The sequence below is a fragment of the Hippocampus zosterae genome, chromosome 4, assembly GCF_025434085.1.
Source record: "Hippocampus zosterae strain Florida chromosome 4, ASM2543408v3, whole genome shotgun sequence".
In the NCBI taxonomy this organism is placed as follows: domain Eukaryota; kingdom Metazoa; phylum Chordata; class Actinopteri; order Syngnathiformes; family Syngnathidae; genus Hippocampus; species Hippocampus zosterae.
The window spans coordinates 5,058,240-5,072,025 of record NC_067454.1 but is presented as its reverse complement, the minus strand read 5'-3'; the positions used below and the strand labels follow the sequence as shown (position 1 = coordinate 5,072,025).

The following is a 13,786-nucleotide window of genomic DNA, read 5'->3' as shown; positions in this document are numbered from 1 at the left end:
CACCAGCACTGTAAAGCCGACGTGCTAACCACTGGACTACCGGGCCGCCCATAATTAAATAGAAGGTAAAAAATTAACTAGCTTATTTATCATGATTAATTCATTATGCGCCTCCATATGGTTGATGCGCTGTAGCCACAAGGGGGTAGTGTAGTGCAAACGTACAAAGTACACAAAGAAGAGTTTCACAACGAAGTGACCGTGAATACTGCTGCAATATATTCATCGCCTTCGCAGAGTATAAACAATATATGACCAAGAGCCGATTTATATTGCCCTTCTACATGTGTTGCGGCATTGTTTGTGTTCAGATATTCGCTGTCTAAAGTCATTCAGTGTTATTCAATAACCCATTTATGGCATTTTATGTTAACATGAAGTTAAACGTATTGCGCAATTCTCTTTGTTTTATGTTTAGTTTGACCGTGAACTTCAACAAATGAATGACTTCAAGCAAGCACTTGAACTCGTTTTTGAAAATTCGCTGCCACGATACAGAGCTTGCATTTAAATTTTTTGCTTGCAAGTCAAAAAGTTGAATTGGTCACTCAAAAGGTAACGCTGTATTTTAGGGGAGTGGGGGGGGGGGTTCTTCTTCTTTTCATCATGCTGAATTTTAAAGGTCATCAAAGCATTCGGAATCATTGATAGAATCTTTCGTACCTCACACACGCCGTCGATACAAACATCGCCTTTGTGGTCAGAGCAGGAGGTGCCGTCTTTGACCTTGCTGGACATGGCGAAGAAGAAGTCAAAGTCCTCGGCCGTGCAGTACAATTTACAGACGTCTTCGTCTGCAGAGAAAAATCCCTCAATTAGGCTGGAAAACAGTCAAACAAACCTCCCAATGCAGAACATTTTCTGAAACTGGTTCCTTGATTCGATAAAAAATGAAAGAATAAAGTTTGGTAAAAATGTATAAAAATGTGTAAAAATATACTGTGCGTCCGTGCGCGTCTGTGCGAGTGTATACTGTACTTATATGCATGCATGCACAGTGTAGTGGTCAGGATTCAGTCGTCTGTAAAGTTTGCATGTTTTTCCCACGTGCCTGCGTGGGTTTTCTCTGGGTACTCTGGTTTCTTCCCACATCCCAAAAACATGCATGGGAGGTTTATCGATCACTCGAAATTGTCCCTGGGTGTGGTTGTCAGTGTGAATGACTGCTAAGAGGAGGACCCCGCCTACTGCACAAAGTCAGCCGGCGACCCTCGTGAGGATAAAGTGGTTTAGATTCCTTGCAATCATAAGTTGAAGAACACCGTCCCGAAACTGTTAGACTATTTTCTCACGCAGTTGTTCACAAAGAGGTGAAGCTCCCTCCATCTTTAATCGTCACTGACTGAGCAATTCAGGGGACTTTTTTTCTACCCAATCATGGCACCCACCTGTTCTCAGTTATCTATGGGATGTTCCAAACAGGTGTTTGATTCCTCAACTTTCGCAGTCTTTTTTGGCACCTGTCCCAGCTTGTTTTTTTTTTTGGAAACACATTTCAGCCATTCATTCATTCATTCATTCATTCATTCATTCATTCATTCATTCATTCATTCATCTTCCGAGCCGCTTGATCCTCACTAGGGTCGCGGGGGGTGCTGGAGCCTATCCTAGCTGTCTTCGGGCAGTTCGGCAGAGGACAACCTGAACCGTGCCAGCCAATCGGAGGGCACACAGAGACAAACAACCAACCGCGCTCACACTCACACCTAGGGACAATTTAGAGTGTTCAATTAGCCTGCCACGCATGTTTTTGGAATGTGTGAGGAAACCGGAGCACCCGGAGAAAACCCACGCAGGCCCGGGGAGAACATGCAAACTCCACACAGGGAGGCCGGAGCTGGAATCGAACCCGGTACCTCTGCACTGTGAAGCCGACGTGCTAACCACTGGACTACCGGGCCGCCCACATTGCAGCCATAAAATTGCAAATTAATGATTATTTGCTCTGAAAAAAAAAGTGAAAACATGAAATACCTTGTCTTTGTCAGGTATTTAATACGGTATTTGTGATATTGTAACGAATAATAAGTAAAAGATTTAAAAAAAAACATTTGTGAAAACCACCAACAAAGTCTTGTGAAAAATGGTCAAAAATGAGGCAATGAGGACAACCAAATATGAGATCTACGTGTGTGTGTGTGTGTGTGTATGTGTGTGATTAGTGGTGTTCCAACTTCAAGTGAGGTCTGAGCGGGAAAACACTGACGGTGAAGTCTTTCGGGGGATTTCTAACATGGCTTGAAGCAGAGTCTTTTCGACAAGTCTCAGCAGATGGCAGCGAAGGTGACTTGGCCCTCAGTTCCCGAGGCAGTTTACAATCTTCCTCCCTCCGTAACCTCCCATTCATCAAGAGCTTAAACAGGGCCCGGGACGGCGGCCAAACAGATCGCTGTCCTTCAGCCCACGACGCCCCTCCCCCTCCCCCTTCCCCTTTTCCTTCCCTCTCCTCTTTTCCAATCTTTTCCCAGTATGTCAAAGGCTTGCAAGTGGCTGCATGCCTCCCGTCGGAGGTGGCAAGAGTTCTCACGTTTCAGATACTTGTGTCAAAACAGACTCGGGGGGGAGAAAAAATGGAAGTACCGCTTCAATTGATTTGATTGAGGAAAAGTTAGAAGCAGGTTGAAAAAAGTAACATTCTGACAAAACAATAAGTATATCAATGTAAAGATATCTGTTTTTTGAATGTAGGGTGTAAATCTACAAAGTCTGTCAAATAAATACTCAAGTAGAGTACTAATACCAGAAAAAAAGAACCTATGCAAGGACACCACTGGCTGCCATGCATATCACATCGAGTGATCCTTTGCCCAAAGCTTTTTGGGCCACGGCCGCAGTCAATGGAGCTTTCGGCGCGGCAGGAAAAAAAAAAAATCTCATTAAAGGGATTTGGGCTGGAATACGGAAGATCAAGTGAATTAAGACCAGACAAAGCTCATCGGCAGCAATACGCGCTCCTTTGTGTGTTTAAGACGAGCCGCGCCGGCCAATGGGATTGCAGCTCTTTGCGCTTTATGTCGAAAATATTCCCAAGGATTCAATTACGGGGAACTAATTAAGAAAGTACTTAAAGTTGGACAGACCAACCGTGACGGGACTGAATACACTCTAGTGGGTCTGCTCAAAATTACTTTTGTAGAGAACCTGGGATTTATTTCATTTATTTATGACATTGAAGACAAATTTTGCTCACTTTTTACTTTTTTTTCTCATGACACCAAACAAGATTTGAAAACGTTTTTTATTTTTTATTTTTTGGTCTTGTTTTGGGTTTTTTTTTTTGCCAGCAAGTTTTTTTGTCAAATAAAATTTTACTTATTCACTCGGACCATAAAGCCATTATTTTTTATTTTTGTTGTATTTTTTCTTATCTTATTTGATGTTGTTTTTAACATTGTACTCGTGATTTTAACTGCTTGTTGTAAGGTGTCCTTGAGTTTTTAGAAAGGCGCCCACAAATAAAATGTATTATTATTATTATTACTTGTTTGACAAGTTTACATTAGAACGCTATGAACTTCTGGAAACTATTGGCAGCTTGAAAACACATACTTTCGGTCAAAAGTTTCCGACATGTACAAATGTCTTATACAAAGAATAAATTGGCACAATTGGCTTTGGTAATATTGGCCTCTTCCTTGCCTCTTTTCTGGTCATATTTTAAAAAGGTGAAAATGAATAAGCTGTCTGTCCTTCGCAGGAATTCAAGCGACACGTTGACTGGCTTGTTTTGGAGCAAAAGTATTGACACTGAAAAAAATCCATTTTATTTCGTCAAGTGGCTGCACAAAATAAAATCCTCTGGATCCAGGTACGTTCGTTAGGTCGAATTATAGTCTACTTAAAAAATGTATCTGGACCCAGAGGACCTTATTCCATGCAACCCCTTCGTGAAATAAAATGGAGTAAATTCAACCAAAACCTTTTTTTTCCCCAGTGAACGGGGACGCAAACGTTACCGTCCACTTTGGTGTACGGCTTCCACTTGTAGTACCAGCCCCTGAAGGGTTTGCTGTTGTGCTCGGCACACTGCTGCGTCCGGAAATCCACGCTGTTGGGCGGGCACGGGCGAGTGTTGCACAGCTGGTTGTGGCGGCCGGGGCCGTAGCAGAATTTGCCGTTATGCTGCGGCCTGGAAGACATGATTGTCGGAATTGATTGAAAAATCGTCAAAAACACAGAAATTTTTTTGAGAATACATGCAAACAAGGGCGGCCCGGTAGTCCAGTGGTTAGCACGTCAGATTCCCAGTGCAGAGGTACCGGGTTCGATTCCAGCTCCGGCCTCCCTGTGTGGAGTTTGCATGTTCTCCCTGGGCCTGCGTGGGTTTTCTCCGGGTGCTCCCGTTTCCTCCCACATTCCAAAAACATGCGTGGCAGGCTGATTGAACACTAAATTGTCCCTAGGTGTGAGTGTGAGTGTGAGCGTGGAGAGTGTGAGCGTGGATGGTTGTTCGTCTCTGTGTGCCCTGTGATTGGCTGGCAACCAATTCAGGGTGTCCCCCGCCTACTGCCCGAAGACAGCTGGGATAGGCTCCAGCACCCCCGCGACCCTAGTAAGGATCAAGCGGCTCGGAAGATGAATGAATGAAATGCAAACAAAACAAAAGAACAAAACATTATCCCATTCCTCACCACGTGTTGGACAAAACTTGATGATTTTTAGCAAGCTTCGGGTTTCCCACAGCCTTTAATTCAAACATTCCGGTAGGACCGCCGGTTGAGAAAATTGACTTTAGCTATTTACGCTAGTCACCAACAAGTTTCTGACTAGCGCGCACCCGGAAGACTCCTGCCGATCTCATAAAAACAGTTGCTCAACTTGGCGAGGATACTAAATGCTGACTAGAAACAGAAACCCAACGGGAGGACAGGAATATCGAGGAAACATTGTGTGTGTGTGTAGGTGTTAGGGGTCCGGGGGTGGGGAGAAGCAATATCATCCTGGATTCCATTTAACGGAGGAGTGATGGAACGATGTTCCGAGTGTGTTCTATTGGGGGTGAAAGGGAGTTTGTGGGGATCGCCATAGTCACAATCTTCATCTTATTACTGCAGATAATCACAAATGAGCGGCCATATGCTTACACGGCATACTCAAGTGCAGTTTGCCTCAAGGAATTCCGCCGTGATCATTTGATAGCATGTGTCATCATCGTGCTTCCCAAAACAAGACATGAGCCAGATTGTTTGCTTGGACTGACAAACCTCCCTTCCGCATCGACACCCCTACGCTAAAGCAGCCCTGCTCCAAAACTCACGGTGTGGTCATCAGCAGACCCTGACCTCAACCCTACTGGGAATGCGTGTTGCATCCTCGAAATCATGAAATGAAATCTATGACTTGATATGAATGATTTCAAGATGGCCCCGCGAGATTGGCTGCCTTTACAGCAGCTCCTGTATTTTCTGTTCATCTACATTTTTTCTTTCATTACTCAGCTGCTGTAAATTGGGAATTTCTCCATTGTGAGATGAATAAAGGTTTCTAAACTACACTGCAACCTCGATTTAAAGGACTGACTGAATGAAGGGGTCATTCGTTACAGACGATTATCCCTTACACACCATGTACTTTTTTCTTAGTTTAGCTTAAAAACCATCCCATGGGATGACATTTATTTTGACTAGGTGGTGGAGCTCAAAACCATTCATTCATTCATTCATCTTCCGAGCCGCTTGATCCTCACTAGGGTCGCGGGGGGTGCTGGAGCCTATCCCAGCTGTCTTCGGGCAGTAGGCGGGGGACACCCTGAATCGGTTGCCAGCCAATCGCAGGGCACACAGAAACGAACAACCATTCAAACTCACAATCACACCGAGGAACAATTTGGAGTACCCGAATCAACCTGCCATGCATGTTTATGGAATGTGGGAGGAAACCGGAGTACCCGGAGAAAACCCATGCAGCCACAGGGAGAACATTCAAACTCCACACAGGGAGGCCGGAGCTGGAATCGAACCCGGTACCTCTGCACTGTGAAGCCGACGTGCTATCCACTGGACTACCGGGCCGCCAGCTCAAAACCAGTAACCAGGAATTAAATTCTCATGTCACTGAGGAGGAAGTCAAAAGGGCAATTGAAAAAGTTCAGAGTCAAGAAAGCCCCTGACGATTTCGAATTCTTTAAATGGACCTCCTGATAGTAAATGTTAACTTTCCAAAAAAACGCTGTGAACCAAGACAGACTCTCTTGAGTGCAGGTAAACATTCAAAGAACACATTTGCAGCACCACTTGGTTTAAAACAGAGTTCTTCTCCACCTTTTCCAAACGATCTAACCTGCTTTACGTGAGTCCCAGTTGAGTAAACCGTAACGCTTATACGATTTTGTTTGCTGTGTTAACACTTAACATACAAGTGAAGAGTGAACCATACAAGAGTTCCATTAAAATGGACTGAAGCATGAAAGCTCCACTTAAATCTGCCTAGCAACAGGAGGAGCTAATGTCTGGTCTTCACCTGGAGGACCTTCCTGAAGGAGAGTCTGGGGCGCCAAATGAAGCACTACTCAGCCTCTTTACATCGAGTGTGTGACAAAATGTGCACGGTCAGGTCAAGATTGTGACCCTAATCTCTCGGGCTTGTTGGCTGGGATTAGGGTAGACCGCGTTTGATCTGGCAGGTGCTACGTGGAGTAGGGGGAGGCAGGTGGAGGACGTGGGGGAAGCAAAATTCATTTTCCACCTTTGGAGCAGCTACTACAAGGGCTTTAATCTGCCGAATTCACAGTAGAAGACGCTCGATGAAAATAACTTTGGCCGCGGCACTGAGGCAAAAAGTCTTCAGGGTGTCAAGTTCAAAGATAATTCAAAAGTGGTTCGATGAAGATGAAGAGAACACAATAATTAGGCAGACTCGACAAAGACTTTGCCCTTCATGTTGCGACAAGAATTCTCAATTCGGCGCAGACACCCGCAGCGGCTCCTCTTGTTTTATGTTGAGAGGGAAGAAATTTCATCTGTGCTGTAATGGCTTCACAGTGCAGAGGTACCAGGTTCAATTCCAGCTCCGGCCTCCCTGTGTGGAGTTTGCATGTTCTCCCCGGGCCTGCGTGGGTTTTCTCCGGGTGCTCCGGTTTCCTCCCACATTCCAAAAATATGCACGGCAGGCTGATTGAACACTCTAAATTGTCCCTAGGTGTGAGTGTGAGTGTGAATGGTTGTTCGTTTCTGTGTGCCCTGCGATTGGCTGGCAACCGATTCAGGGTGTGCCCCGCCTACTGCCCGGAGACGGCTGGGATGGGCTCCAGCACCCCCCGCGACCCTAGTGAGGATCAAGCGGTACGGAAGATGAATGAATGAATGAATGAATGAATGTATACATACAGCACATTTGACAATAAAGTTGTATTCAATTCAATTAAAACATACAGTTTTGCATATGGCTTTGTTGTTAGCATTGCTTTTAGCATTAGCATTCCTCATTCCACCAATAGCCGAAATGACATCTTGATTTCCAGTGCTGAAGACGTCCGATAGCAAGGCATTTGTGGTGTCCGCCTAGCAAAGAGGTGCGTTGCCTGCGCTGTTCCCAAAAAACGTCAACCCTTCTTGTCTGTTTTTGTTGTTGTAAGCGGATGCATGTTGAGTCGATGGAATCGTGCCGATACATTTACAGACTTTGTGCTGGTTTTCGTGTCATTTTGATAGGACACGCAAAGCTGACAATTTGAAGCAGCATATGGGGTGTGAATGACATTGGCGAGAGGCAAATAGATTCGGGCTAATCCATCTGGTTGTGGTCTGATTAGGAGGAGAGGGGCGCTGCCAAATTAATCACTGAGATTAACAGCGGGACAATCACACACAGATGCAAACACAGTTGAATGAGTTCGCCACAGCACAGTGACTCACTGAGATCAACATTTAAGGTTTTTGAAATATGGGAGAAATGCCACCCAAAGATGATTTCCACATATCGTCTATTCAGAAATAGAATTTTGCAGCTTCTGAATGACCTGAGGGCTGACTTTAAGCACGATTAAAATCCCTTTCAACTCTGCACTTCTGTGCATCTGGGTCATTCCAGCGCACTGTGGCAATTGATGCTGGATGCTTCCAGACGGATCCAGGTTTTGAACGCAAAGTTATGCGGGGGGGAGGGGGGGAATACCGCTACATCCAGTCGAGTTACATCCAACATGGCATACCTTCCATGTATGTTGTAGTAACGTGTTTGAACGTGTACATACGCACATCGCTGCTCACTGTGATCGTCCTGAAAAATTATCCTGATCATTCAACTTACCCAGGAACTGTTTTGCATTGTGAACAAAGAACAAAATCTAAAATGAAGTATGTTCCCTTTAAAGTTCGGACACCTTACCTCCAATGTCCCACTGACGCCATAACATTCATAGCTGCAGAAGCTATTACAAGCCTCTCTCTCAGCCACAAGAATGCTAAACGAACCAGACAGCTAACCGGCTTGCGAAGGGCCTCCTCTGTAGGCCCTTCTTGCTCAGCCGAACGTGGCGTATGGGTAACGTGTATCATATGAGCAGAAAACATCTTTGATCCCCCGGCGGGAGGGATTAGGAAACGGGCCGGGTGCGCCCGTGTCTGCCTGGCTGTTAAACAAGCGCTGATGAGCCCAGTGAAGTGAACGGTCCAAATATTTAAACTGACCTCGTTGTGTGTTTGTAAAGGAGAAGGGCGCCTGATGAAACCTTTGTGATGTATTAGAAAAGAAAAACCAAAACTGTTCATTAGCCAATTAAGACACTCTTGTGCTCAGATCTTTTTGTCGGGACATCTTTATCTTCTACTTTTACTTTTTTGTTTATGGAATAGATTTGTAATTCTTTTACTTACTTCTCAACGTTGCTATTATGTAAATGCTTTTCAATGTTAAATGTTAAAACTATGCCTTTTCCTGCATCTATGATTAAGGCCTTTTAAAGCATTTCTGAATGCTACATTTTTAACTATGTGAAGCACATTGAACTACCTTGTGTATGAAATGCGCTATATAATAAAAGGTGTGTTGCTTTATCTAGCTATCTAGCTTTCTAGCTAGCTGTCTGTCTGTCTCTCAAGCTAGCTCGCTAGCCATCTGTCTGTCTAGCTAGCAAGCGCTCTCTCTCTCTCTCTCTCTCTCTCTCTCTCTCTCTCTCTCTCTTTCTGTCTCTCTCTCTTTCTGTCTCTCTCTCTCTCTCTCATACATACATATATAAATACTGTATATATATCAAGTCAAAACAAATCCAACAGAAATATTGCGACCCTAAAGCGATCATTACCGGCCATACTTAACCTTAAGCCCATCTGCCAACTGTTTCAATTTAAAAAAAAAACAAACTGTATTTGCTTGACGAAACACAAATGCAAGAGAAAAAAAAAACAAGAAAAGTGCTGCCAGCCATAAAATTTGTCTTGACTGTTGCTTCATGTTCATCGGCCAAGAGCCCAACGAGCAAACCCCGGCAATTAATTCCACCATCTATCTATCTATCCCCCACGGTTGTACAACACGGAGTAAATCAGTCGTATAAGCAAGCAGGCATGACTCCTGTAAATTGGCTCGGTAGGACTGCCTGCAATTTTTTTTTTTAAATTCGGACCCCAGAAGCTAAGCGAATCATGAAATTTGGGAGGCATCGCTCTCATGAGTTGACCCCAAAAAAATTCTCAGGAGAATTTGCCGTAAACCAAATCGCAAGTCTCCCATTTTGGTTTGAGCCAGCCCTTGCTTGCTCATCTTTCATCATTTCCATGGATCTTTTAAAGACAAAGTAGTCTGAAAAAAAACTATGTCTCATTGGTACCAAAATGTAAGCACATAATTGACTTACAGTGTGGGTGATGCTATATATTAAAGCCTTTTGGTTTTTGGCATTGCATGTGGCCGTAGCTTGGCGGTGAAATATGATGACTCACTTTCAAACACAAAATTCGGATAAGTCAAGTTTGCAAGGCTCCAATGTCCTTGGAAAGGAGTAAACAGTGCGTTACAAAATGACTGCTTCCCCCGTGCGAGTTAAGAGGGACTTACAGAGATGTCGGGCACTGTGGGATGTGCGGCATTACGTTTGTGCGAGCGAGCAGCCATGCGGGACATTGGCAGCTCTCGACGCAAAAAGCTCACTTTTGAAGAGGTTTTGCCCCACCCTTGTCTGGAGCATGGGGAGAGATTTTCTTGCTGTCTGGACTGTCAGCTGACTATGTGTGTGTGTGTGTGTGCGTGTGTGTGTGTGTGTGTTGACAGCTACCTGGCAGTCCCTAGATTAAGGTGTTCTAAAAATGGATGAAAAATAAAATAAAATAAAAGCTGTTCTATTTTACATGTTTTTTTTGTTGGGGGGGGGGGGGTTCTTATATGTGGGAGCAGCCACGTTTGCAGGGGTGACAACACAATGACTGCCGTCTATAGTGTGTCTGTATGCATCCGTGCTTACCGTGGACTGGTGCAGGAGCGTTCCCTGTACATGACCCCACCGCCGCATGTTCTTGAACATTCCGACCACTGGGACCAAGGAGACCACTGGCCGTGGACCGCCTTGGGACCGTGCTCCCCATATTTGACACACTGGCCGCGCCAACACCACTAACAGAAGACAATACAAATCAATCAATTTTCTCTTCCTTCAGCCTGTGTATAAAAAAATGAGACTTCAAGGGGTGTCAATTAAATTTCCCCTTATGGGATTATAATGAATGAAATGATTAAAATTCAATCAAATAAATACATTTTCCCAGGCAGTCTATCTGGTGTTAATTATGGAGCGCATCTACTCACCATGTCGGGGCCGCAGCTGGTGCCCTCGGCGGCAGGCATGAACTTGGTCTCACATCGATGGCCCGTGCGGTGACACCACAAAGACTTGCAGATGTCCTGCCAGATGAGACACACAAACACAACAGAGGACTGGATGCGGTGAAATCTAGTCCACCATGACTATTGGTTCTTTTCCCTGAGTGGCAGAGGTGGAAACTACGAAATCTGAAATGTACTTAGGTGCAAAGGAAAAATGAATTATGAATATTAATTATGCCCATTTGGACCCCATAAAAATCTGTTTTTCAAGTCTCAAGATCTCATTCTGTTTTCAAATGTAGGGATTGAAAATTCAGAATCATCCGAAGAATCGATACTCAAAGAAGGAACAGAAATATCTCATTTACTACAGTAAAAAATGTATTTGTACTTCTTTACTTGCCATCACTGCTGAGTGAGCGTCAGCTGCTCCTCGCCAGCCTCAGAAGGGAGGCTCATTGTCGGGCCCGTGGTGGACCCCTGCACCATAAGCCCGACAATGAGCCTCCCCTAAAAAAAGCCTGCACGTCAAACCTAATCAGTGCGCTTCTTTAATGAAACGGCCTATAATTGTGTGTGTCATCTGACCCAATAATACAGAAACGGAGCGAGTGAGTGAGCACAGAGGGTGAGCCTCGCATCGGGAGACAGGCTGCCGGCGCTGGCAGCCAGCCCGTGTAAGCGGCCGGGACGGAGGGCCGGGGTGAATGAGCCTTCCAGAATGGGTTAGGGCTTCAAATTAGGGTTTTGAGCCAGGGTTGTATTTTCAAACAAAGTTTAGGGCCTCGAATTAGGGTTCTAGGCATGGGTTTGGCTTTCAAGCAAGGCTTAGAGCTTTAACTAGGATTATCTTTGAAGTTTTAATTCATAGACCTTTTAAATTAAAGGTTTGGGTTCAAAATTAGGTTATCAAGATAGGATAAGGGTTTCGAATTAGCGTTTGACGTTAAAAGTCTCACTCCACATTGTAAAGTAAATGTTTGGGTTTCAAATCAGGTTTATGTTTCAAGCCAGGGTTGGCGTTCCATAAGCGGGTTACGGTTTTAAACGCAGTTTGGGATTTTAATTTGGGTTTCGAGCAAGGGGAAGGTCTTCAGACAAGGCTATCAAGCATGGCTTAGCGTTTGAAAAATAAGGGTTTGAAGAGGAGGGACATTCATCGGTTCAGAGGACGGATGAATGGATGGTTTCAAACCTGTGTTAGGGTTTCTAGCAATGGTCGTTCAAGCTTGGGTTTGGGTTTGACGCCAAGTTTAGGGTTCCAAGCCTACCAAAAATCGGGTTTAAAATGATCTCAATCCAATACGTTGGTGTTCCAAATTCGATTTTCCAAATTTGTGTTTATAGGCAAAGGTTCAGCCTTCAAATTACGTTTTGAAATAAAGGTTTTAAATACGGATTAGGGCTTCCAATCAGTGTCTCGAGCCAGGGTTGGGGTTTCAAATCAAGGTTGAGGGTCTAAAGTTAGGGTGAGGGTTTGAAGCCATTTTTGCTTTCAAGCGAGGGTTAGCCTCAAAGTCGCTGTGCATTACACAAAAGGCAAACCGTTTTTATGGTTTTGCCACCCTCATTTTCAATGAAGAAACCCTCTTCTAACAGGTCACGAACTCAACAACACCATGTAAAACGGCTCCAAAAGCCCTACTGAAGCGTTGAGCGTTAATCCGCTAGTTATAGCATTTGTCTGAGTCTATTTCCCAGCGGAAGAGACCCAAGCAGCATTTCCATGTGAATAACAGCGAACAAAGACTTCACCTCACCCACAGTGCTCGACTGGCGTCGAAGGGCTCTGCCCATTGAGGGAATTTAAACCAGGAGTAAAACACAGGGGGGTTTCCTGAGCCATTTGACAAAGATCAGGGCAATTAATAAAGTGCTCATTTAGTAGGATATCACTGATGCTGTGAGGACAACAGTACTTGGATCCTTTATGACAGGGGTGTTCATTATTGGGATTTCTTGTTGATGTGGGACAGTTCTGGTCCGTAAGAAGTCCAGGACTATTGTTTTTCACGCAATGCAAAGAGTGAGGCGAGTGTGGGAAAGGCTTGAGGTGAAGTTCAAAAGATTTGTCTCAGGGAATAGAAGAAGAGAGCCTAGAATCTTACTCCAGACCCGAAGTCCATCAAACAGTATTGAGTTAGTACAGAGATAAGTTCAACTTTACATGAGGTGATATTCAGAAAAATCTTGACCTTGGTTTCAGAGAATTCCTTTTCTGGACTGGAGAGGAAAAGGTTGACGGTCTGGATTTAGTTTTAAGGAATTTGGTCGGGGACTAGCCAGAATTCTGCTTCTGGCCCACAATTTTAAAAGCAGAGGAACCACTAAAGTACCAAGACTCAAAGAGGTGAAGATGAGACAAAGCACTAATGAACCAAAACACTGCAAAGAAAAGTGCTTCATTAAAACCAAACCAAAGATTCCAAGAACAGAAGAGCCACTAACAGATGAAAATTTGAAACTTTGCATGTGTTGCTGGAGATATGAAAATACTGCCACCAAACCCCATGTGAAGGGTCTGTAAAAGGCATATGAAGTTCAGGAAGGTCTGCATTTGGATCTAACCCTTTCAGGGACAGCGCGGCTACTACAGTGGACAGCCCTATCATAGTATAAGGCTACAGGTTATCATTATTGGTCGAAAGAAAGGGTTAAGGACCCCCCCCCCCCCCCCCCCAGTAAAGACGAGTTCATTCTGTAGACAAAAACAATCAGAGGCTTTAAGCTAAGAAGACTTGTCGGAATGACCAATGATCCATGGCTAATGACTAATGAAGTTCACTAAGGTAGTAAGAAGAAGTTTAGCAATGCCTGGATGGAAGTGATTGTCAGGAGTTCATTCGGGGAACGAAAGCGCTAAAGAGGTATAAAATCCCACAGCAGACCAAAGACTCAAATATGGTAGCACATGAACCCTTAAAAGACTCAAATATGAAAATTTGAGACTGGTTAGAATGCTTCGTTCACTGATGAGATGCCTTCGATAAAAAAACCACCAAGCGCCTTTTCAAAGGTTGAGTAGAGAAAT

General features: G+C 44.3%; 1 protein-coding gene across 1 annotated transcript in view; it reads right to left on the bottom strand.

Moving 5' to 3' along the window:
* Positions 1-13,786, bottom strand: part of adamts18 (ADAM metallopeptidase with thrombospondin type 1 motif, 18) — a 64,528-nt gene that overhangs the window by 29,545 nt on the left and 21,197 nt on the right. Inside the window, exons 11-14 of the mRNA XM_052062447.1 lie at positions 10,738-10,833; positions 10,397-10,545; positions 3,957-4,129; positions 664-794 (exon numbers count right to left, since the gene is read on the bottom strand). Coding sequence (XP_051918407.1) covers positions 664-794; positions 3,957-4,129; positions 10,397-10,545; positions 10,738-10,833 — 549 coding nt within the window. The remainder of the gene's footprint in view (positions 1-663; positions 795-3,956; positions 4,130-10,396; positions 10,546-10,737; positions 10,834-13,786) is intronic.